We start from the raw sequence: 25960 nt of genomic DNA on the forward strand, positions 1-25960 counted from the left end.
GTATATAGTCCGGAATGCCGTTCTTCCAGCTTGTCCTTGGGATAGCACTGCAGGTAGGCCACACCCCTGGGGAAACTCCCCTTGGGCAGACTGGCCCCTCAGAACTCAGTCATGTGATCCATCATGGGAACCACCACTCACAACTGGAGTCCAGCCAAGTTGACACATCTTCAACTATCACAGTTGGGCAATCTACTTCCATAGAGATACCACCTCAGAAACCCAAGGAGGGGTCTCTATGGGTCAGATACGACTCGACAGCAGTGAAAGTTGTTAATATAAGTGGAGTACTTATAAATAGCTATTAAATGAGTGAATCTATCTATGAATTTAATGACATAGTTTTTCAGTAATGAAGATACATTTTGGGTCGGTTTTTTTTTTTTTTTCCTAAATGTTCCATGCTCTCTTTAATTACATGTTTAAAAGAACAACACTGGAATTTTTTTCACTGAACTATATTCATTATGCTGGACATATGATGCACTGGTAATGCACTTTGCTTTTCTGATATCACTGAATTAGACTTCTGGAAGAACTCTCTGGAATAAGAATCGAAACTTGCCATTAAAAGTGAGAACTTCCAAATAACCAGAAATTCTTGCAAAAATCTTATACACCTACTCTTCCCTTATTGACTATTTCATTATCCAATATTTCACATTTATGACAACAGTAAAAACAATCTGCTATCTGACTATTTTTCATATTAACGATGTATGTCTGGCGGTAACAAATGCCGAGGTGCTAGGTGAAAGTTAACACCGGCTGTGATGGTTAAGGTTATGCATCAGCTTTGCTGGACCATGATTTTCATTGGTTTGGCAGTTCCAAAATGATGTCATTTGGCAATTATGTAATGATGTAGTCATTCTGCATTTTGTGACCTGATGTGGTCATCCTCCATTTTCACATAATGCCAATTTTCACATAATGACCTGGTCTTTGTAACATAATTATGTTGATAAGTGAGGAGTGGGTGTAATTTTGATGTCAGTAGAGAACCATGATCATTGTCAATCTTTATAACAACTTGTATTGCTCATCAACTCCACCACCAAGATGACAAAGCAGAGGAAATAACATACCTCCAAATCTCCTGAGATGTTGGCACCAGCAAGAATCCCAGTAGCTGCTGGGAAAAAAATGGCAAAGACAGAGAAGAAGCCTTCTCCCTTTGTAAAGCTTGGTCCAAAGTTTTCTGCAAATATTGATGCTGCAACACAAATAATGAGAAAATTATCACATAGATTTTCTTCACAGTAGATAAAGTAAACATCAGCTTCTATAGCCCTAAGTGCAAGTGTGTCCCTATATCTTAATGGAATGAATTTGAAAATGTTGGTGTACTTCTGATGAACGTTGTATAAATATCTGCCAACAGCCAAAATACATATCACCACATCTTAGACCTCTACAACATAGCTCTGAGAAAAACAATAATTTTTTGTGCCAACAGAGACCCAGGTTGCCTGACTTCTCTGAATCTAGAAGGTGGAACGACAAAAGAAGAAATAGAGAATTCTTTTATGACCATGCTGGCATGCTCATAAATATACCACACACAGTCCCCCTCCCCTCATACTCTCCCTCACAACTACATTTTCACATGCATAAATACACATTGCTTTTTTATTTTTTTTTTTTTAATTGTAGGAGAAACTTGTAGTGAGAAATACTCAAAATGTTACTAGTCTTTCCCTAAATCTCACAACCAGAGATTGAAGTTTAGATCCTTACATAAAATTCTCATGTATGGAGAAATATTGAGGCGCTCTGGTGGTGTAGTACCTAAAGCATTTGACTGATAACCAGAAGGCTGGTGGTTCAAACACACCAGCCACTCCTCAGAAGAAAGATTGGGGAATCTATTTCTGTAGAGATACCACCTTGGAAACCCAGGGAGGGGTCGCTATGAGTTGGTACCAACTCAATGGTAGTGAGTTTGGTTTTGTTTTTGATTGGGGAAATATAGTGAGGAGCTTTGGTCATAAAATAACGCTATTCCGCAGGTTAGTATGTGAACTGATAATTGCCACCATGTACCTTAGATGAAAGCAAACAATGTAGAAGAAACAGAAGAGAAAAGGAAAGGAGGAAAAATGTGAACCAAAGAATCTGATGTGCAAAATAAGGAAGGTTTAAAATACCAGAAAAAATTACAGCAAATGTTGAAAGGAGGAGAAAATTAGAAAATTATGTTAATATGCAAAGCAAACAGAAGACAATCTTCAAAAAGAAAAAGAATAGAGAAAAAAAGGGATATGATATAAAAAGTAAACAAATACTGACAAATGAGTAAATCATGAAGGGAATTATTAAAAATAAACTCAGCAAGTGGATTATTGAGAAAGCTAGAGAGGAAGGATGGGAAAGATTGAACAGGAAGGGTAAAATAGAAGAGAGAGATGTCAATTTCACACTCATTGAAGTTAAAACAATATGCTGCATTAAGTAACTTCCGCAGTCTTTTTTGTTTGAAAACTTGACAGTGATGCTTAAATAGGCAATTCTATAGGAAATAAAGATACAAAAAGGCTAGTAGGAAGAAAAAAGTGACTATGCCTGACATTTGTGCTCTGCAATAGTTGAACAAATTGTTCAAGCTGTGGTCCATTTCTCTGTGTGTGCTATTTCTACTATTTGACAGCAACAACAATTTGTCTAGCACTTTAAAGCTTACAAAATTCTTTCATAACCATTATCTCACTTAATACACAAAACCCTTCAGAAGAGTATTATTATCACCCACACTTTAGCAGGAAAATTCTGAGATCCAAACACACCAGATCCAGCTAGTAAGCAGCAGGGTCTCAGCCTGAATCCAGCCAAGCCCAGGCTCTTTCCTGGACTACTTTAGGGTAGAGGTGATGGGGATGGTGCTGAGGGGCAATAGAAACATTCATTGAAAAGTAACCAATTTGTCACAATTACCTTGGTAATTAAAGAAGCCCCTGGACTTCTTCTCATTGTTGGATGGAATGACGGTTCCAATGAAGAAATTTGCAATAGCAATGAGAAGAATGACCAGAAGAATCACTTGAGCCTGGAATGGCAAAGTAAAAAGATATCAATTATACGTATTTAATCACTTATTATCTAATTATAAAAATTATACATGTCTTCTTGAGAAAACTTATCATTATTCCAGCTAAGTTTCTGGTATACAGAGTGGGTAACACTAACACCTCTACAGAGTGGCATCTTAATAAGCCTTATTCTACGTGGGTGCAGATACTGCATTTTTAATGGGAGCATGTGCTTAGCCATTTGAAGGTGACATTTTAAGAACATTTTAAGTAAATACCAACAGCAACTCTACAAAATAATATTATTATCCCCATTTTAAAGATAAGAAAACTAAGGGACAGAGAGTTTCAGCTTACTCTAATTCACACAGATGTAAACCAGAGTCGAAGCCAAGAAGCCTGACTACACAGTTGGAATTGTAAATACCATATTCTACTGTCACTACACTATATTTCTTCTCTCAGAGAGTAATCTAAGCAAGATCCTGTCCCCCCATTATTTTTTTATGTTAGTGCATTATTTATTTCTTTTATAATACTTATCACAACTTACCATTCTATATTTGTTTATTGACCTATTTATTACTCATCTTCCCATTAGACCAAGGGCAGGGATCTGTCTGTTTTGAACACAACTGAATACCTAGTGCCTAGCAGAATGGGAATACCAGAACATTCAATCGTACTCATGAGGAACCTGTACACAGACCAGGGGGCTGTCATTCGAACAGAAAAGAGGACATTGTATGGTTTAAAATCAAGAAGAGAGTGTCAGGGTTGTATCATTTCACCATACTTATTCAACCTGTATGCTGAGCAAATAATCTAAAAGCTGGACTATATGAAAAAGAATGTGGCATCAAATTGTTAAAAACCTGTGATGTACTGACGACACAACTTTGCTTGCTGAAAGTGCAGATAACTTGAAGCACTTACTGATGAAGATTGAAGGTTACAGTCTGCAGTATGGATTACACCTCAATATAAAGAAAACAAAAATCCTCACAACTGGACCAGTAAGCAGCATCATGATAAATGTAGAAAAGATTGAGGTTGTCAAGGACTTCATGTTGCTTGGTTTTATAATCAACACCAATGGAAGCAGAAGTCAAGATATCAGACAACATATAGCACTGGGCAAATTGGCTGCAAAAGACCTCTTTCAAATGCTGAAGAGCGAAGATATCTCCTTGAAGACTAAGGTGCGCCTGACACAAGCCATGGTATTTTCAATCGCCTCATATGCATGTGAGACAAAAGAAGAGTCAATACTTGTGAGCTGTGGTGTTGGTGAAGAATGCTGAAAGTACCATGGTCTGCTAAAAGAACTAACAAATCTGTCCTGGAGGAAGTGCAGCTGGAATGAGCCTTGGAAGCAAGAATGGCCAGACTTCTTCTCACCTGCTTTGGTCATGTTGTAAGAAGGGACCATTCCCTGGAGAAGGATGTCATGCTTGGTAAAGGAAAGAGTCAACAAAAAAAGGGGAAGGCCCTCAACAAGGTGGACTGACACAGTGGCTACAATATAGCTCAGGTGTAGCAAGGATCGTGGAGCTGGCACAGGACTAGGCAGTGTTTTGTTCTGCTGTACATAGGGTCACTATGAGTCAGAGACAACTTGACAGGACCTAACGACAACAACCGCAAGCAGAATGCCCAACACACAGTAGACATTTAATGAAACTCTGTAACCCGCCAGCCACTTCCTCAGAAGGAAGGTTGGGCAATCTACTTTCACAGTGATACCACCTCGGAAACCCAAGGAAGGGTCACTATGTCGGATCTGACTCCACAGCAGTGAGTTTGGTTTGGTTTTGCTTTTGATAATGTATGAGTGCATAATATACAAAGGAGCTCTGGTAGCATCGTGCCTAAAGCACTTGACTGCTAACCAGAAGGCTGGCAGTTCAAACCCACCAGCCACTCCTCGGAAGGAAGGTTGGGCAATCTACTTCCATAGTGATATTGCCTCAGAAACCCAAGGAGGGGTCGTTATAAGTTGGGTCTGACTTGATGGCACATAACAACAACAACAACATAATACACAAATAAATGTCAGGTAGGAATGTTTCCTATGGCTTTATACAAAAACCAAAAACTGAACCCACTGCCACTGAGTTGATTCTGATTCAATAACCCATTGGGTTTCCAAGGCTGTAAATTTTTATGGAAATAGATTGCCTCATCTTCCTTCTATGGAGTGGCTGGCAGGTTTGAACTGTCAGCCTTCTGGTTAGCTGTCAAATGCCTTAGGCACTGTGCTACCAGAACTCCTATGGCCTTTTATAGAGAGGCGATATTGGCTATCTTTTGGTTTCTGGTGACTACTTGAGATCTGGTTACTGTGTCTCCAGGTGCATAGGGAAAGTCTCAACTACATCAGTCACTGTACAAAGTTACAAGGAAGGCAAAAGACATGCTCCTCATCATGCAAAACTTTGCTGTGTGTTTTATTATAACTAGTTAAACCTAGATATTCTGTGGTTCCAGGACCTACATGTCCTCATATTTACTCCTAAAGTACTGGGTTTCTTGGAGAGAATGATAAATAGTTTCTGCATCTGTTATACTCTCCCAACACACTTGCCATTTCTTTTGGCTTCAGCACCCACAGCCGGTGTGAAAAGTCAGTTTGAAAGGGGATATCAGGGATTTGATAGAGAGACAGGCTTACAGCATACACCATTGGTATGAGTATAAGTGGTCTTTATGTGAAGATGGCAGCAACCTCAGTGGCTGTGTCACTACAATGATTATACAAGGAAGGACAAAGCATAGGCAGAGCCATATGACACATGTGCTATGGAGCAAGACTGCTGGGGGTTCATGGTTTGAGGGCTTGGTGATCCACCTAGCACTACTATGCTCCTCTTAGCATAGCAAGTAATAACAGTAATTCTTTTTGAATATGGGGTTCCTTCTATTTCTCTCCACTGTAATTTGTTCAGAACCTGACCAGCAGTTGTTGATAATATCATTTTGAGAAATTCACCTTTGCTTCCCATTCCATTCCTGCTACTGAAATTCCTAAAAGAATCACCACTGTAATGGAGCCTATTATCCGGATATCATTGGTTGGATCCACCATCATTGAATCACTCTCCTGGGGGATAAAAAAAAAAAAAAAATCACTAAAATGCTTAAAGACACAGGTTTTGTTTTGTTTTTTTTAAATTGTGATTTGGGTGAAAGTTACAGAGCAAATTCACTTTCCATACAGCAGTTCACATACACTTAAGACACAGTTTTTTGCATGTATGTCTTATCGTAGCATTTAATAAGAAGAAGATATACTGTGCACTGATGCCTAGAGCCATATAGGATAATGGAAAAATGAAGTGATCATAAATTTGAGAAGATAAGAATTCTAGCACTATTTTTTCCTATGATAATCAGCTTTTAACAACCAAGGTTAGAAGTTGGAAATTTTAGTGGTTCATTTTAGTCATAGCTATTGAAGCTATTGGTACACTAAGTAAAAGTATGCATACACACATACTGTGTTTTGTTTCAGAAGAATGATTGGTTATATTTGTGTGTCAGGGGAAAATCTAGAGGAATAAAAATAAGTGATTTCCAATGTGAATATTGGAAAACAAGTGCTATTCAATTAAAGAACAAGCCACAAAAACCAGATAATGCATATCTTAAAAATAATATACCTTATATACGATATAATACACCATTTATTAATCTAATTTCCACATAAAGGTATTTTACTAACTGAATTGAGCAAATGCTATCATTACCATCATAGGAGAACTATAAGTTAATTCATATACCAGTCAATTAACCTACTTGTGCATATACCATTCTAAACTGGGCATCTAAACTAGGAAACACCTAGTCTTCTGTAGTGATTTATTCGGATGTTTGAACTCACTGCCTCTTTAGAAATCTGTAATCATTACTGCTGGTAATAAATAATCCCAATATTTATCTAATGTTTTGAATTTTTAAAACAGTTCATATACATATTTCATTTGATATGTACTACATTCCTGGGAGCTCTGGTAGCATAGTGCCTAAGGCACTTGACTGCTAACCAGAAAGCTGGCGGTTCAAACCCACCAGCCACTCCTCTGAAGGAAGGTTGGGCAATCTACTTCTGTAGTGAAACCACCTCAGAAACGCAAGGAGGGGTCACTATGAGTCGGGTCCGACTCAAGAGCACATAACAACAACAACTACATTCCTATTAAGAGAGAGAGAAAAAAAAATATTATTATCCCAATATTATAGACTCAGAAAACAGGGTTCTGATAGGTAAATGGGCTGGTCCAAAGTCTCTCAGCTGATAAATGTATGAACCAGACTCAAATTCAAATCTTTTGATGCCAAGCCCCAAGTTCCTTCCACTCTTATTAGTCTATATTTAGCAGTTGAAATCCATTTCCTCTCATCTTGCCATAATGATATTACCTAGTGCCCTGAAAAAGCAAACTGAACTGAATTATATTGTTTGGCTGAAGAAAAGAAAAACTTTTAATTACCTTAAGAAGATCTACCACTGTCTCAGCAAATCCCACCACATACATAGCAACTGCCACTGCATTGGCAAAAGCAAAGATCAAGCCTATAGACCCACCGAACTCAGGCCCTAAGCTTCGGGAAATAAGATAGTAGGCCCCACCTGAAAAAAGAAATGAACATGTTTTATAATAAGGAACTGCTAAGAGAATTAGTTTTGGTAATCAAATGATACTGATTCTTAGAACATTTGAAATATTAATAATTCTAATAAAAATATTACAACTTCCTAATAATTTTAGGGATCTGGTGTTATCTTAATGAATAACCTAGTCTCTCCTGTGTTCTGTACATTATCTACAACAGGAGTATTCTGACTTAATAAAATTCAAGACTAAAAACTTAATGTATACAAATGCTAAAAATGAGAGCACAACTAAACTTTACAAAACAATCTTTTGTCTTTTCAAAGTAATAATCTGAGAGTTCAAATCAATAATGCAACAAAAGAAAAAATTTATATGAAAAATTTTCAAGAACAGGCAGGCCTAGGCAGAAAATCAAATGGATGAAGTTTATCATTGTTCTAACATCGTTTCTTCCTTTCTGGTAAATATATGTAAGTTCGTAGTGTATGTTTTCTATATAAAATAATGTATTTGTACAGTATTATGTCTTTACCCATGCTATAAGTGAGGTGTGGTTTCCTGTATTTTAGCCAAAGAAGGCATGATTATTGTCAAATACTCATATGTGTAGGGAGGTAACAAGTGGGGAGACAGGCAGGGAGGACTTGGAATGCTTGCTTCTCCTTTGGACGTTGAAAGAGTAGTCTTGTCTATGGCTGTGTACCCCTGTGCACATGAGAAACAGAACCAGACTGAACTAGAAAGTATCTAAAGCAGATTACTGAAGACAAACCAAAATCAACTAGACATCGAGAGACCTGATTATCACAGTTGTTAGAAGCAGTAGGGCTGATTTCGATTTATAGCGACGATGTCATGTGACAGAATACAATGGCCCCATAGGGTTTTGTAGGCTTTAATCTTTATAGGAGCAGATCAACAGGTCTTTTCTCTCATGGGGTTGTTGTTGTTGTTAAGTGCCGTCGAGTCGTTTCCGACTCATAGCGACCCCATGCACAGCAGAACGAAACACTGCCCGATCCCGCACCAGCCCCACAATCCCTGCTATACTCGAGCCCATCATCGCAGCCACTGTATCAATCCATCTCGTTGAAGGCCTCCCCCTCTTTCGTCGACCCTCCACTATGAATCACTAACTTTTGGATTAGCAGCCGAGCACTTAACTATTGCACCACCAGGGCTCCTTGATTATCACAGACCAGAATAAATTAATGAACCTCCTATACTGAGCTCCTATACTGAGCTCAGCCACTCCTCGGAAGGAAGATGGGGCAATCTACTTCCGTAGCGATACTGCCTCGGAAACCCAAGGAGGGGTCGCTATGAGTCGGGTCTGACTCGATGGCACATAACAACAACAACAACATACTGAGCTAGTCTTAGAGGTACACAGAGTTGGCAAGGGAATGATATGAAACAAACAAAAGCCAAAACTATCTTTTAAACCAAACTCACTGCCAACAAGTCAGATCTGACTCATAGTGACGCCTCCTTGGGTTTCTGAGGCAGTATCACTACAGAAGTAGGTTGCCCAATCTTCCTTCCGAGGAGTGGCTAGTGGGTTTGAACTGCCAGCCTCTGGTTAGCAGTCAAACGCCTCAGGCACTAAGCCACCAGAGCTTCCAAACTATCTTTTACTGAGGTTGAATTTCTTCTACTAGCATAAACTCCTTTAGGCTTAGGGGTCAAAGTCCTCTCTAAAAGTGTAACAAATAATCTGGAGAGGGAAAATCCCATCTTTTCTTTTATACTCACTACATTAATTAGATTAGCTAGCCAGTGATCTAAGGTTAGTTAAAATGAGACAGGGCAGGAGTTGGGGGAAGAGATGTAGGGTGTGTAGGATGGTGTGTAAAAAGGCTCCACATAGGGAGACTTGGATAAGGTACACAGCAGTGGCCCAAAGGAGAAATGAGAGAGGAAGAAAGGAAGTTAGAAGTACAATGATAACCTTCACACACTTGATATTCTGCCTAGATTTGCTTCTTCCTGGATGAGTTGAAAGTAACTCTTTGCTTTTATTTATTTATTTATTTTTAACAATCATCCACTCTTCTTGGCCACTGAGAACACCATCTTTGAGGTGAATTCTCTGGAGAAGGGCATGAGAGAGGTTTACTGAGTGGGAATTGTCTGTGGTATAGACTAGGGCACTGGAGAAGACATGCTGAGGGGAACTAGGAGGGAGCCAGTGGGGCCTGATGCAAGGCACGTAGAAAACATATATTTTACTGAAATACTCTATGCCTTCCTCATAGATACCTAGTTACTCCCCACTGTTTAGACAGGAAATAGGTCAAAGAAGTCTGTTCTGGGAATCTCTTAATTTTAGTTGAGAAGAAATTTGCCCTATTATTTAAATTTTCAGTTTTCTTTGCTTTCTTTTTCCCTTTACTTTTGAGACTTTGGGAACTAATTAGCTGATTCAAATTTCACTTCCAATATTAAATCAATTCTAGACATTACTACATAACCAAAAACTTTCAGTCATAAGGAAATTAATTGGCTTACCTCCTCTTACTACTCCATTTGTGCAAATAGCAGACATAGAAATACCTGTTAGCGTAGTCACTACCACACTCAGGCCAATGATGATGACACCGAGACCTGCAAAATCCCCCAAGAAAAGCCTTTGGCTCCAGTGCTGAGTAAAGTCACCAGTACTTGAAAAGATGTCAGTCCAAATCTCGTCATGGAAGGATCAGCCTCCTCATGAAAAACCTGTAATGTTCTAAAAAGTCTCCATTCTATGAAGGTCTAGGAAGCACCTGAAATGCACTAAACTTTAAAAGTGAAGTGATATCCTGGAATCATTTCCAAGAAACACCAACAAGAGTTGTACAGAGTAGCCTGAAAAATAAGACATTAACCCAAGGAATTTCAGCATCTGGAAACCATGACCTGAAATGCACCAGGGAAGTTCGTAAGAAAAGAGCTAGAGCTGACTTGAGTGACCTGACTATACTCACAGTACCTGATGCTTCCTTCTGCATCCAGCTCGTCCAAAGTTAGCCAGGCTTCAAGAACATCAGGCTACTTCCTTGTTCCCATCAAAAAGTAGTATATAAAAAGTTTTTGCCTACCCGTAGCAAATGATGAGGGCATTATATATCTTAGAGATTTTACCTCCACGAACAAACCCATTAGTTGCTATTGCAGAAGTTGACAACCCAGTAATAGAAGTTACCATGGTGGAAAGAAGAATTATGAGAACTCCAAGACCTGTTAGTAATGAAAGATAGAAAATGTTATATTTTACTTCTCTTTCTTGTATCTCTATTGCTGCAAACTACACTGACTTTAATTTTAGTTTTCATATCCAAGCCTTGGGTTCCAACGGTGTTCCTTTGTGCTAAGGAGAAACTGGTAACTCCTGGCATAAAGATCAAATCGGAGAACTCATAATGATGAAGGACGGTTTCACAATGTAAACACAATCTAAAATGCAGCCCTGGAAAGGAGAAGTTGACTTATGCTGGTGTCCTGGGAAAGCAACTACTCTCGCTGTGAAGAGAGAAAACATGACATTTGACCTTCTCTCTTGCTCCAGAAGAACCTGAATGAGAAAGTTAAGGGTCTGACAAAGGTTACATCCTTCCTCATTTTTCTTGCATCTCTCTTGCCTAGAAAGAAAAAAAATAAAAGGAACCAACTTGGATTACCTTTGAAAACACTCCAGAAAGGTCAGTGGTGAATTATTTGAGCTTGTGTTGCCTTTACCTTACGAATAATTTCGGGTCACAAGTTTAATTACCTCCTCTGACATATCCATTTGTGGCAATAGCGGAGGTGGATAAACCAGTGATACCAGTCACTGTCACGGCTAAGCCGATGATAATCACACCAAGACCTCAGTTGAGAGAGGAAAAATAAAGGCAATTAAACAGTGGAACAATCCATTAGGTAGTTTACATAAAAGCCAGTAAGTCTAGGGTAATCACCAAAGGATCACATTTCAGTTTAACAAGTTAAAATCATGAAAAAGCAAATGCTCAATTTTTAAGTTTTCTGCCTGTAGCAGCAGCAGGGTTCAAGAAACTGAAGTGAAACTGAGTGCTATTTCCCCCACCCGGGCACCTGGATGGGAATAGATAGGTAGACTGGATTACCCCCAACTATTTCCCCCACCCTGGTTAACACAGATAATTAGATAAGACCCCTCAGGGGAATAAGTAAACTGGATTACCAACAACTATTTTCCCACCCGGTAGATGAGTATTCAGTTCCTTAAAGAACTGAATGGAAAACATTCCTTCCTGCAGATGATAGACTTGCTAAAAGTATTTTAGAAATAACTTGTAAATTAACTCTGGTCAGACAATAGAAATGTTTTAGAAACAGCTTGTAAAAGAACTCTGGCCCAAGGACATAAGGGAATAAAAGTTAATTGCGGACCCTCTCCCCTCTGCCCAAGCCCCTGTTGTTGTTGTTATGTGCCATTGAGTCAGGCCCTGACTCATAGCGACCCCTCCTTGGGTTTCCGAGGCAGTATCACTACGGAAGTAGGATTGCCCAACCTTCCGGAAGTAGGATTGCCCAACCCAACCTTCCGGAAGTAGGATTGCCCAACCTTCCTTCCGAGGAGTGGCTGGTGGGTTTGAATGGGTTTGAACCGCCAGCCTACTGGTTAGCAGTCAAGTGCCTTAGGCACTATGCTACCAAGCCCCTATCAGCTGATAACAAGAAACTAGTGACTCATCCCTCACCCATTTCAAGTTCACGCCCCAAATTCCTCAACCTTTTGTGAATATGCACAATCCCCTCTCCTGAAACCTACAAAAACTGTGTTTGAGTTAAGATCTGGGTACTAACTACCCCTAACTCCTTGCACTGCTGCTTTGCAATAATTTTCTCTCCTCTCAATCTCGGTGTGTAAAGTATTTTGGTCTGACTGCGCACCAGGCAGGGAACTGCGTTTAGTCTGATAACAGAAGCAGCTAAGATACACACTGCTATGTTGCACACAACAGAATAACTACAGCTGGTCAAAATTTAATGTGGACCCCGTTTTTTATGAAGTTCCAGACACCTAAAACATAATAATTGTTCTATACAATTCTAAGCTATTAATATAACTATACATTAAATGTTCATTCTTCCAGGTAACTATTCTTTTACGCACATTTGATTGTGTAGGGGTGAAAATTGTATACGTTATAGCAAATTGTTCGTCTAGCAGATGGGTAAAGTGGAAAGAATCAAATTGAATTTATTGGCTGTGTGACCTCTAACAAGTTTGCATGGACTACAGTAAACAATCAGCAATAGTGCTTTTTGATCATTCTACAAGTTTCAAAATACTAAAAAAAAAAAAACATTGTCATTGAGTAGATTCCAACTCACAGTGACTCTACAGGACACAGTAGAGCTGCCCCATAGGGTTTCCAAGGCTGTAATTTTTATGGAAGCAGATTGTCTTATCTTTCTCCCACAGAGTGACTGGTGGGTTCAAACTGCATACATTTTGACTAACAGGTGGGCACCTAAGCACTGCACCACCAGGGCTACTTCTCAAAATAGCTACTATTTATTAAAAGCCTACTATATAGGGTTAAAAGGAGCTCTGGTGATGCAGTGTCTAAGGTGTTTGACTGCTAACCAGAAGGTTGGTGGTTCAAACCCACCAGCCACTCCACAGAAGGTAAATAGGGCGATCTACTTCTGTAAAGATTTATTGCCTCAGAAACCCAATGGGAGTCACTCTGAGTCAGAATCCACTCAGTGGCAGTGGGTTTGGTTTGGTTGTTTGGTATATAGAGAAAAACTTGCAAAAGCTGGAATCTGTGTAAGGTGGAAACCCGTCTGAGAGGAAAACGGCAAACATTTCCCACTGAAACAAGGAACAGAAAAGTGGTAAGACTGCACCCTATCAGAGGTGAAAACCTTGCAAGACCTAAAAAAGCAAAGTAGTGGTCTTGTCAGTTCTGCTTCTCACAGGTTTTCTTGTATCAATCTTTGTGTGAGGTAATATGAGAAATGTAAGGAACAGATGAAATGAAACAGCTGCCCTCAAGGATTTTATGGTTCAGAAGGTCAATACTTATAATGAGAAACCACTGTTAGTTGCCTTTAAGTCAATTTCAACCCAAGATAACACCCTGTGTTGCAGAGTAGAACTTAGAACTGTTCCACAGGATTTTCATGGCTGTACTCTTATGATGGTGCAGTGCCCAAGGCATTTGATTGCTAACCAGAGGGTTGACGGTTCAAACCCACCAGCCAGTCTGCAGAAGGATGATGGGGTAATCTACTTTTGTAAAGATTTACCACCTTGGAACCAAATGGGTGTCACTACGAGTCACAGTTGACTTGACGGCAGTGACTTTGGTGGGTTTTTTTGTTTTCTTTTTCCCAGTCTTAACAGAAGCAGGTCATCAGGCCTTTCTTCTGTTGTAAGCACTCAATAGATTCAAACTGCCAACCTTTAGTTTAGCAGTTGAGCACAACCATTTGTGCCAGCTTCTGAACCCGTTGCCATCTACCTGATTCTAACTCATAGCAACCCCATAGGACAGAGTAGAACTACCCCATACGGAAGCAGATTGCCACATTCTTCTCCTGCAGAATAGATGATAGTTTTGAACCATCAACCTTAGGGTAGCAAATGAGTGCTTAACAACTGAGCCACCAGGGCTCCTTTTGCTCCAGCCAGGGACTTTCATATAAGGGAGAAAATGGTAAAGGCCAAAATTCAGAGGAAGGCAAGGCTGCTTTCAGCTTTAAGAGATATGCAGCCAGGAGGATACCCTCTTCAACAGAGACTGACCCAGCATTCAAGGAGAGGGTTGTTTGAATCACAGCCACTGATCTTACACTGGCTCTGTCCCAGAATGCTCTGGCCTGAGGCTGTTTGGTATGCCACTCTACACGATGTTGCTGTTAGTTGCTGTCAAGTCTGTTCAGACTCGTGACAACATTGTGTGTGTGGAATAGAAACTACTCCATAGGGTTTTTACGGCCGTGACCTTTTGAAAGTAGACTGCCTGGCCTGTCTCCTGAGGCACCTCTGCCTAGTAGTTGAGCATTTAACCATTTGCACCAACCAAACCCTACATGAAGCAGATGTTCAATAATTGTTCTTGGCAGCTCTCTCATGCCCAGGATTATTAATTACAAGCGTGGCCTGCCAAGACAGGCCATGATCTCTCTAGCTACATCCTGAGAGAAGGGAAAGTAGAGGGAGGGTAAGGACAGAAATAAGATTGAGATACTGAAGGGTGGCTCTTTTGATGCTCCCAGCTATACCCCAACACTAGCAGGAGTACCCTGGGGAAGAGGCTAACTGTGGGGCACAACTGTAAATTTGAATCACATTGCTTTAACCTCTCTTGAGTCTAAAATGGGAGCTTTGGTAGTGTAGTGCTTAAGGCACTTGACTACTGAAGGCTGGAGGTTAAACCCCCCAGCCACTCTTTGGAAGGAAGATGGGGCAATCTACTTCTGTAGTGATACTGCCTCGGAAACCCAAAGAGGGGTCACTATGAGTCGGGTCTGACTTGACAGCACATAACAACAGACTCTAAAAAAGGAGGTTTGGTGGTGCATTGGTTAAAGCATTCAGCTTATAACTAAAAGGTCAGCAGTTTGAACTACCAGCCACACTGTAGGAGAAAGATGAGGCAGTCTGTTTCCATAAAAATTGATAGCCTTGGAATCACCATAAGTTGGAATCAACTCAATGGAAATGGGTTTGTTTTGTTTTGAGTGTAGACTCTTAAAAGTTAAGTGCTGTAAGACAAGTTTGCACTAAACTCTGTATCTTAAAAAGGGATCCTGTCATGATCATTGCCTCTATATCACTCTGTGGCATCAGGCTTTTGTGCCACTAAAAGTGATTTCCTTTTATCATTTGCACATTATTTTGCTCTTGGCTTTGTTTTGAGGAACTTTAGTGTTGAATGTTTAGCTCACTCCTAGCAGCTGTACAGAACCATATAGTTTGCATCTCATGACAATAAACCTACTCTATTATTTTCTTACTCTAATTTCCCCTTTGCCTCTTTTCCCAACAATTTGTAATTTATCCTTTTTCATCATGTTTTTCTGTAAACCATTTGAAATGCTGGAACAGTTTTATATTTTTAAACAGCAAGGGATTTGCTTCTCTCACACAATCAAACAGAATTCTAGGGTTAAGAGACAACTTAGAGAACATTCAGTTCATTGTTTACTCTAAGTGTGGTTCTTGACCCACCTGCTTCAGGAAGTACCTGGGTGTTATTTCATATGTCAAGTCCTACTGAGTTCAGATCTTTAAAAATAGATTCCAAAAAGAAAAAAATTGATTCCAGGAATCTGCAGTTTTCTACCCTAATTTCCCAGGTAATTCTTATGGACAACATAGTCTGAAGACTACTAAACTACCCTCAGCCTATCTCAACTTGTACCTGCCTGCTCAGCAAAATCCTTCAGCTTTATCTTCAAAGAATTGACTGGGATAGAATGAATCCAACTCCCTAATTTTTATGTGGGAGCTCTGGTAGTGTAGTGCCTAAGGCACTTGTCTGCTAACCAGAAGGCTGGCAGTTCAAACCCACCAGCCACTCCTCGGAAGGAAGGTTGGGCAATCTACTTCCGTAGTGAGTGATACTGCCTTGGCCACCCAAGGAGGGGTCACTATGAATCAGATCTGACTCTACGGCACGTAACAACAACAATTTTTATGTAAGAATGTGAAACTCATGGAACCTAGCTGACTTGCTTTAGATCATACTACTTCCCCTGCTTTTCACACCCTTCTTCCCTTCCTGAAGGTTAAGTTCATTAGAAATCATTTTGCCCCAGCCCAAGGTCTCCAAGACACAAAAGAACAACTAGACAGAAACATCAGATCATTCTATTTGTTTTGGGAACAAAACAAAACAAAAAAATCAACAACCCACTGCCATCAAATTAATTCCAACTGGTAGGGACCCCATAGAATGGAGAACTGACCCATAGGGCTGTTTCCAAGGCTGTAAACCTACGGAAGCAAAGTGCCTGATCTGCAGAGTAGCTGGTGGGTTCGAACTGCCAACATTTTAGTTAGCAGCTGAATGCTTTAAACACTGCTCCCTGGGAGCTCCTTTTTTTTTTTTTGTAATAAGGCAGCCAAAACTCATAGTCCCAGACTGGCTACCCAAGGCCTGTAGCTACTCTTACTCCTGGCCCCATCTTTCTTCTGGCTTTATTCCTAGGAACTGGGCTTGAAAGTATATCTAGGTTTCTTCCCCAAACTATGCCCAAAACAAAATGAAAATACTTTCATTTGTTTCTTTCCTTTCCCAACAAAGCGAACCCCAATGGGACTCAGATGGTGACTCATTCAACCTTTACTTTTAGGTTCACAGCAAAGGCCAGTGAAACTGGTGAAGGGGTGATAATAAGTTTCTGTTACTCTCCAAACATCTAGTATGAAGATTTAAAAAAAAAAAAAAAAAAAGCCTCTATTAAAAAAAAAAACCACTAGACACCCACCAGAGTAGACCAGTTGTTGTTGTTGTTGTTGTTATTTGCCATCGAGTCAGCCCCAACTCATAGCGACCCCTCCTTGGGTTTCTGAGGCAGTATCACTATGGAAGTAGGATTGCCCAACCTTCCTTCTGAGGGGTGGCTGGTGGGTTTGAACTGCCAGCCTTCTGGTTAGCAGTCAAGTGCCTTAGGCACTATGCTACCAGAGCTCCCAAGTAGACCAGTAGTCCCTTCTAAAGTATGGTTGACTATTCAAAGAAAAAGCTGTTATTAAGGCATTTGACTGCTGACCAGAAAGCTGGCGCTTCAAACCCACCAGCCACCCCTCGGAAGGAAGGTTGGGCAATCTAATTCTGTAGAGATACCACCTCAGAAACCCAAGGAGGGGTCACTATGAGTCAGGTCTGACTTGATAGCATATAACAACAACAACAACAACACCTAAGAGTGTGATAAATAGGTTATCAGAATATGGGATTCTTCATATTTTATAATTTTACCATAAACATGAAATTGGGTTGACTATGAAGAGTAATGTAAGATCTGATTAAAGTTCAGATGATTGTCCAAACATATGGATGTTAAATAAGTTGCATTGAAAGGAATTACTCTTGCCCTTGGCTATTCTCACACCTCCAAACAAAGTAATGTTTCTTGATGATCTCAATAAGTTACTAAACTGCCCTTAAAAACCTAATTTTGCATGAAACCCTAGAGCAAAAACTTGGCAATATTAAGATGCAGATTTTCCATGGAACAGCATATACTTATCTTGGACCCTGCGGCTGTAAGCATTCATTTGATATGCATCATAAAACCAGCAAGAAGCCCTTTGTCAGAACCCAGCAGTTGCCAAACATGAAACATGGAAAAACTATGGAAACTGGTTCCACCTTTTCAATTTACAATTTAGCCCCCCCCTTTTTTTTTGAATTAAGTCTTCTGATGGCTCTGAATGTGTTTTGAGGAGCCCAGGCACCTTTTAAATGTGAATTGAGATATATTCTGGAGTAGTGTCTGAAGGCATATCTGAACGTCTATTTTTCAATACTAATAATTTTGAATCTAAAATGTATTACCCATGCTCACATATAAAGTAAAACATTAATCCTTATCACATAAAACAAGAAATTATGATCAAATTAAAATACATTTCATATAAAGTTTACTAATACACTCTAAAAAAAAGTGAGTGACCAGCGTACTCCCCCCCCACACACACACACAGATCTGCTAGGAGAAATCATACTTTAAATAGGGCATAATATTTAAAAATATTAAATAAGCACTCAAAATAATTTCAGCATCGTCTATTTTCCACTTAGAAAAATTAGCATTAGTTATTTAATCTATCATTTTAAGCTTATATCTGGCAATGCTTTATTAACCTTCATTTTCTTACTGCTGGTACCTGAAAGTAACAAAATTATTTGGAAATTTTCAATAATTCAGCATTTTTATTAGTCAGGTCACATTTTCACCAGTTTTTCTACAAGTTATTTTGGTTTAGTAAGTTTGGGCAATAATCATGAAGGGGATATTCTGTGATAAATGAGGAACAAATGTCAATATGTCCCAAAATATGAAGAAAAAAAGAATATCATTATCTAAAAATGAATGTGTTTTCATATGCTTGTACACTCAAACTCTATCCAAAGATAGAAATAATTATGTGAGCATTCACCTGGTTGGCAAGCTGGAAAATTCCAGTCTTGCAGAATTTTTCACCTTTCCCCTCTGATAAATAGAAGGAGCCTAGGTATAAATCATCTCTGCAACTCTCATCTCACATTCAGCATTAATGATGCTGACTGAGCTTATAATTTACATTGAAAATTATTTAGGAGGGAAAAAGTGCTCACCAATTCCAGCTTCTCCAACAATCCAAGAGAGGCGAATGAAGAGCATGACACCCCAGATATTCAGCATGCATCTTACCTGTAGATTAAAATATTGAAAGCCGAGTGATAATAAGGCAACCCCAGCAGTCATTGTAACTCTGTGATGTGCAGGCCTTAACACTTGGCCCCTCCTCGAGCATTTATTGGATAGTATTTATTTGTAAACACAAGAGCTTTCTCACCAGCACACCTTTCACCCATCCAAATTTCACAGCACCATCTTTATCATCTTCTTCCTTGTTTTCACTTTGTTCATCTCCAGGCATCCCTTCGCCATTAGCAACCCTGTCTGCTGAACCTGGAGCCACTGCCACGTTCTGCATTTTTATAGATACAAAAATACAGTATTTAGTCCAAACAAGTGATTCCACAAAACTTTCAAAGGCAAGTCAACACAATTTTCAGAAATTTAGAAGAATAATTTTGGTCTTTGTGAATGATTTTAAGACTGCAAGGGGAATCCCGGGGGGTTCACACTGCTAATGCACTTGATACTAATCAAAAGGTTGGAGGTTCAAAATATACCCAAAGGCTCCTTGGAAAAGAAGCTTGGTGATGTACTTCTGCCAAATTAGCCACTGAAAACTCTAGGGAGCACAGATGATACACATGAGATCATCTTGAGTCTGAGTCAATTCCATTGTTGTTGTTGTTATGTGCCGTGGAGTCGGTCCCGACATGGCAACTAGTATTTTAGTTTAAGAGTGCAAAGGGTGGTGGAAGAGACCTGGGAAGCTCTTCCACAAGGGAAAGTGTTGAAAGCAGTCAGATTTAGATAGATTTAGAACACAAAAAGTACAAGAGAAAGACAAAGAGATGCAAGGAAGGGAAGAAAGCCTAGCAAGAATGAGTAAGGGTCTTTTAGAAGGCATGTTAGAAGGATCAGAAGTTAACCTTCCTCACTAATGCAAAGATTCTGGCCTCTACATTGACCTCTCTGTGCCTCTACTTATTCCTCTAAAATAACAATCACAAAACTTCTCTACTTGCCTCAGATCTTTAAGAGGATTCGATGAAGAATGAATGCACAGAGGTGTTTTCTAAGAAAAAGTTTTATTCAAGTATTCTTAAAAAGTTTAAGGACATTGCATGATTGGAAGAATGCTATTCTTAGATTAGGGCTAATTTCTTTTCGATTTGATATACCTTTGCCTGACGATTGTTTAATATGCTAGTATTATACACCACCACCACCACTAATTGCTGTGGAATCAATTCTGACTCACGCTAACCCCACGTGTTTCAGAGTAAACCTGCATTACATAGGGTTTTCACAGCTGTAACCTTTTGTAAGCAGATCACCAGGTCTTTCTTTGGTAGTGCCTCTCAGTGGCTTCAAACCACCAGCCTTTTACTAAGTAGCCTAGTGCTTATCCATTTACAGTACCCAGGAGTACTGTACAGAAGGTAAGAAATCTCATGCTAAGGAATAGAAAGACTAAGTAGAAATATAAAAGTAAGCAGTATGAATAAGTGTTAACATCTTTATTTAATTTTTTTCTGTGACCTAATTTTTAAAAAATCCTTTCTTCTTAGAAAGATAATCTGACTTCAGTTGTGGGAAGAAATAGCTCCAATTCCCTCAAGTTAAGAACAGCTCTCTAGTACATGGGAGGTACAGACAACAAAGATGAACCCTTCTGCACATGCAGCACTGCGTTGTCAGTGATGGCAAACACTGATCTATGGGTGGATAGATGGGTAGACAGGCTGAAAGACCAGGTTTGTCTAGGCAGGGGGAAGTATGCCCATGACCATGTAGAGGGTTGGCAGATGATGTTTCTATAAGCATATTTGTATGTGCTGTAAGAATGGCCAGGTATATAGAGAGCTGACAAGGGACAAGGTTGTGGTGATTTCTTGGCTACAGCCAACTACCCAGAGGGAGTAAGTAATTGGGCCTGTGGGCTTGGGACCAGAGAGTCACAGGGGACATCAAACTCATTGACATAATATACTACACAAAAACATTGTTCCAGATCCTACTTTGGTGAATAGTGACTGAGATCTTAAAAGCTTGTAAGTGACCATCTAGATGCAATGATGGGTCTCTCCTTGTCCAGAGCAAAGAAGAATGAAGAAAATGAAAGACACATGGAAACAATTAGTCCAAGGGACTGGTAGACCATGTGATCCTCAGCCTATATGACAATGAGACCAGAAGAACTAGATGATGCCTGGCTACCACTGTCAACCAATCAGAGGGGAATCTGTGTAGGAGATCATGGAGAGAGTGGGAGAACAATGTGAAACAAAACTCAAAATCATAAACAAAACAAACAGGTTTGCTGGTCTGAAACCCCAGAGACTATGGCTCCTAACTGCCCTTCTGGTCTGGAATTGAACTCAAACAATGTTGTTGTTGTTATGTGCCATGGAATTGGACCTGACTCATAGTGACCCCTCCTTGGGTTTCCGAGGTGGTATCACTATCTGGTTTGACTCGATGGCACATAACAACAAATCACTATGGAAGTAGATTGCCCAGCCTTCCTTCCGAGGAATGGTTGGTGGGTTTGAATGACAGGCATATAGGCTCAACATTTACGTCAGGTAGATACACTCCTTGGAGATATCAATCATGGGAAAACAGAAGGGCAGTGTATGCACAGGGAGACAGCTGGGGAGGGAATGACACAGGAAAGAGGTAACTATGGGGAGGAAGTGGGAAGAGAGCTATTACATTGTGGGAAATTGCAGTCAGTGTCATGAGACATAATGTGTATGAACTAGTATATGGAAAATGCATTTGCTCTGTATACTTTCACCCAAATCAAAATAAATTTTTTTTTTTTTAAAAAGAACAGTTTTCTAATTTCTCTTCTAGATATGACTTTGTATAATTTCAGATGCACCTACTTAATTAAACCTATCTGGTACCTACCTGGCTCTTTATTGGGTGGACTGTACCCCACTGAGTTCCATGTTTTCTGGTAAGGTTGTAAACACTTACTTACCATTATTATAGAATACAGGCAGTACTTGGGTTATGAATGAGATCCATTCTTAACTGTGTCTTTAAATCTTCAAAAGAAATTTGTAGGTGAAATCAGAACAGGTACACATGGTTCTTACTTAGCCTTTAGTAAAAGAAAAGGCTTAGAGCCTTTTTGGTGATTTAAAAGCTCCTTGTGCAGCAGGTGAAGATGGTTGTGATAAAGAATTTGTTTCATATAAGTAAGGGTTGGTTCAAAGTGAAGGCAAATTTAGTTAACATTATAAGGCAAGTAGGAGTCATCCATAAGTTGGAGTTCAAAACCCAGGGACTGGAATTTTCTTATTTAATTGGTTTAAGCCTAAAATTATACCTTTTGACACTACTAGCTAAGAAATCTTAGACAAGTGTATTTTTCCCTTCTAAAGTGGGACTTATGTGAAATTAGTAAGCAGTATTTATAATACAGTTTTGTTTTTTTGTTCCCCCTAAGATTTCAGAAGTTTTTTTACCATTCTCCTTGCCATAAGCAATGGTTCTCACCCCTTTAGGTTTTGGTGTACTGTTACCATACCCATTGCAAGCTGACCCTACGTGATCTGTTCACTCCAACGGACTTTGCTTTGTTGTAGTCTCCTTCTAGGATGTTCTTCTCCTTCTCTATGCAAGGATTCCTCCCCAACTTTCTTCTCCTATAAGACTGTTCATGATAGTAGTGTGTCTCAGACAACTAATATAATATAATAAGATAAGATTTGTGAGGCAAATTAATTGAAGGAAGGCAGTGCCACAGGTTACTTTTTCTCAGTGCCAACCAAGGGTCTACTATGTAGCAGGACATTCACAAATGGTTGCTGAATCTACAAAGTAGACTTTCAGGGAATTTGATCACCGCCATTTAGTAGTAGATACCTAATTCCTTGTCTATTTTTGCTCCCTGTTTCTTTTCTCTTCCTTCCTTTTTGGGTCGGATTCAACTTGATAGCAGTGAGTTTGTTTGCTTGTTTGTTTTTCCTTTTGGGTACCCCATTTCTCATTCCTTCCTCTGTCTAAGCACACAAAAAAAGGGGAAAGGAAGGGAATGAATCCCAAACCAGATCATCTTGATATTTTCTGACAGCATTGGGGGAAAAACATGAATGAAACAGGAGATTGAAGTTAATAGTTAAAATTTAGGTTTTTAACTATGTGAAAAATATCTTACTCTTAAAACCAAATCAAATCCACTGCTCTCAGATTAAATTCTGACTCATCATGACCCTATAGGACAGAGTAGACCTGCCCCATAGGTTTCCAAGGCTATAACATTTGCAGACACAGACTGCCACATCTTTTCTCCCATGGAGTAGCTGGTGGGTTCCAACCACCAACTTTTGGTTAGCAGCTGAGTACTTTAACCACTGTGCCACAAGGCTCCTTATCTTAATATGAGATAATTAAATTTTCACAGATAATTAAAAGCTGACTTCACATAATTATTCTAGTGTGAGATGTTGATAAGTAAAGCCCAAAGAAATTGAGGATATATGGGCAGGGCAGAAACTGGTATCTATATCAATACTTTCTGATAGAAATAATCAAGTCACAAATATAAGCCATGTGTGTAATTTAAATTTTTTTCTAGTAGCTTTATATTAAAAAGTAAAAAGAAATTGGTGAAATTAGTTTTAATGTATTTGTATTAATCGTATATATATATAAACTATTATATCAGCATGTAATCAATAAAAGGATATTGATATATTTTGCCATCTTTTTTTTCACACTAAGTCTTCAACATTGACAGCACATCTCAGTTTGGGCTAGCCGTGTTTCACATGCTCCATCACTACATGTGGCTAGTGGTTACGCACCCACTGCCATCGAGTCAATTCTGACTCATACCAACACTATAGGACAGAACAGAACTGCCCCATAGGGTTTCCAAGGCTGTAAATCTTTATGGAAGCAAACTGGCATCTTTCTCCCACAGAGTGGGCTGGCGAGTTTGAAATGTTGACCTTTTGGTTAGCAGCCAAATGCTTTGACCACTATGCCACCAGGGCTCCCTACTAGATAGCAAAGGCCCATACAATACATCCAATTCAGATGGATAAAACATTTGAATCCCTTTCTGACTCACTTAAATATTCTACTTTTTGCTGAAAGAATTCTATACACATGAGGCAGCTGAATGTGTCAAATGTACCTTTCATATTCCATAACTGAAATTTATAATCAAAGAGTAAGTAATTGAGGACTTTGTTAACATGTCCATGAATGTGGAACAGATTATTTAGTCAGGAGATTCATTTACTTGACTTGAATTGAGAAAAACTTTTTTTTTTTTTTTCCAAATGATCAATCAGTATTCTAGTGAATCAAGATCCCATAACTAGAACATCTGCAGCTTCTCATTAAGGGAGAATACAATTTCCTTTTCCTGGATTAATTGAGAATCCCATGAGATATTCCCTTAGTCACCTGTCTTTTAAAGGCAATCTTGGGAATAGAATCCATGTTTTCTGATTAGACCTGAACTTGAGGGTTTTGTCAGGAAATTCCTTTGCTCCCAGATGAACTCTGACAGTGATTGTATGATTCTTAGATTTAGATTAATGAGATTACCAATGACTATAAAAAGCATCTTACAAAAGAAACTAAAGGATAAATAAGATATTTAAAATTTCCTTAAATGAATATTTCTTGTTGATGAATGCCCTCCTTGGTCACAGGTTAACAGTTCTTCAATTTATCATTAGGACATCACACTATAATGGTACAAGAATATTCTACAAGGGCATGGCAGAGAAACTAACCCATATGGAAATTAGTAAAGCAATCAATTTTCTCAATTTCAAACATAGAGTTAATGCAGAACACTCAAGTCTCCCCATCTAACAGCTAGAGTTAATATATATATATATATATATATATATATATATATATATATAATATATTTACTCCATAGAGAAAAAACCCTCAAGTGCATGTTTCTTTCATTGATTATGAAGGTCTGATAGTAAATTTATAGATACATGATCTGTTTCCATTGCTTACTCTCATGCAGAGCTGAAAAATCACTGTACTGTATAAGCTTGGAGACTTGGAATCTAGTTTGATCATGTAATTAATTCAGGGTATGTCCTCCAGCAAGTTGCTTAACCTTTGTTGGATATTACCAATGAGGACAAATCGAATGGTTTTCTGAACATCTTATCTTAAAGCAGTCCATTCAAAGGCAAAATCATGTTTCTGCTTGCCAGCTTCCTCTTCTAACATGCCAAAGCAAAACTTGGTTTCACTCTTTAATAAATGCCTCCTTGTGAGCACACACAGTAACTATAAGTTCCACTTATCTTCCAAGTACTACACCTGACTGGAGGTTGGGGTAGGAAGGGGCCTGATGGCTGGGAGCTATAACCAGTGGTAGCAGACTCCTGGCGGTGCGTGTTCTGGAGACTAAAGTCTCAGAGACTAAAAGTTTTAGGATTGCTGCCTAAAACCAGTTTTTCCCTTCATACTTTGAATTAATTTGTTCATACTCCATTACCATAAATGATGACCTGTAACTTTCCATAAACACATTTTAAATTCTGTAGCTTTAGGGAATGATTATTTATTTACCAAGAGTTTTACCTATTCAGAGAAGGTAAAATAAAGTGTTTTTTTTTTTTTAAAGGAAAAGAAAGATCATTTGATGAAAGGCTTTTCCCCCTCCAATACTGATAAACTGGTGAAGCTTCAACCATATGCAATTTAAGGGGGAAATTCCTAATGGGTTTTTCTAGATTGAAAAATAAATATGAAAGATTAAATGATTTTACTTAATATGCAATGTGGTTTTTCAAATTTCAGAAAAATAAAAAATAGCTTCCTAGGTATCATCAAAGCTGAAGAAAACAAATATATTTGTTCTTTAAATTCCAATTATTCACACATGCTACTCACACATAGATTGGAGCAAGAATCATTAACAACCTGAGATATGCAGACGATACAACTTTGCTTGCTGAAAGTGAGGATGACTTAAGGCACCTACTGATG

General features: G+C 39.0%; 1 protein-coding gene across 1 annotated transcript in view; it reads right to left on the reverse strand.

Annotated features, from left to right (window-relative positions):
* SLC12A1 (solute carrier family 12 member 1) overlaps nucleotides 1-25960 on the reverse strand; it is a 124277-nt gene that overhangs the window by 89096 nt on the left and 9221 nt on the right. Inside the window, exons 2-8 of the mRNA XM_042783677.1 lie at nucleotides 19182-19316; nucleotides 18961-19036; nucleotides 11403-11498; nucleotides 7523-7662; nucleotides 6022-6132; nucleotides 2935-3046; nucleotides 1089-1216 (exon numbers count right to left, since the gene is read on the reverse strand). Coding sequence (XP_042639611.1) covers nucleotides 1089-1216; nucleotides 2935-3046; nucleotides 6022-6132; nucleotides 7523-7662; nucleotides 11403-11498; nucleotides 18961-19036; nucleotides 19182-19316 — 798 coding nt within the window. The remainder of the gene's footprint in view (nucleotides 1-1088; nucleotides 1217-2934; nucleotides 3047-6021; nucleotides 6133-7522; nucleotides 7663-11402; nucleotides 11499-18960; nucleotides 19037-19181; nucleotides 19317-25960) is intronic.

The sequence above is a fragment of the Orycteropus afer genome, unplaced genomic scaffold (genome assembly GCF_000298275.1).
Source record: "Orycteropus afer afer isolate SDZICR_OR568_19922 unplaced genomic scaffold, OryAfe1.0 scaffold00026, whole genome shotgun sequence".
NCBI classification, from domain to species: Eukaryota; Metazoa; Chordata; class Mammalia; order Tubulidentata; family Orycteropodidae; genus Orycteropus; species Orycteropus afer.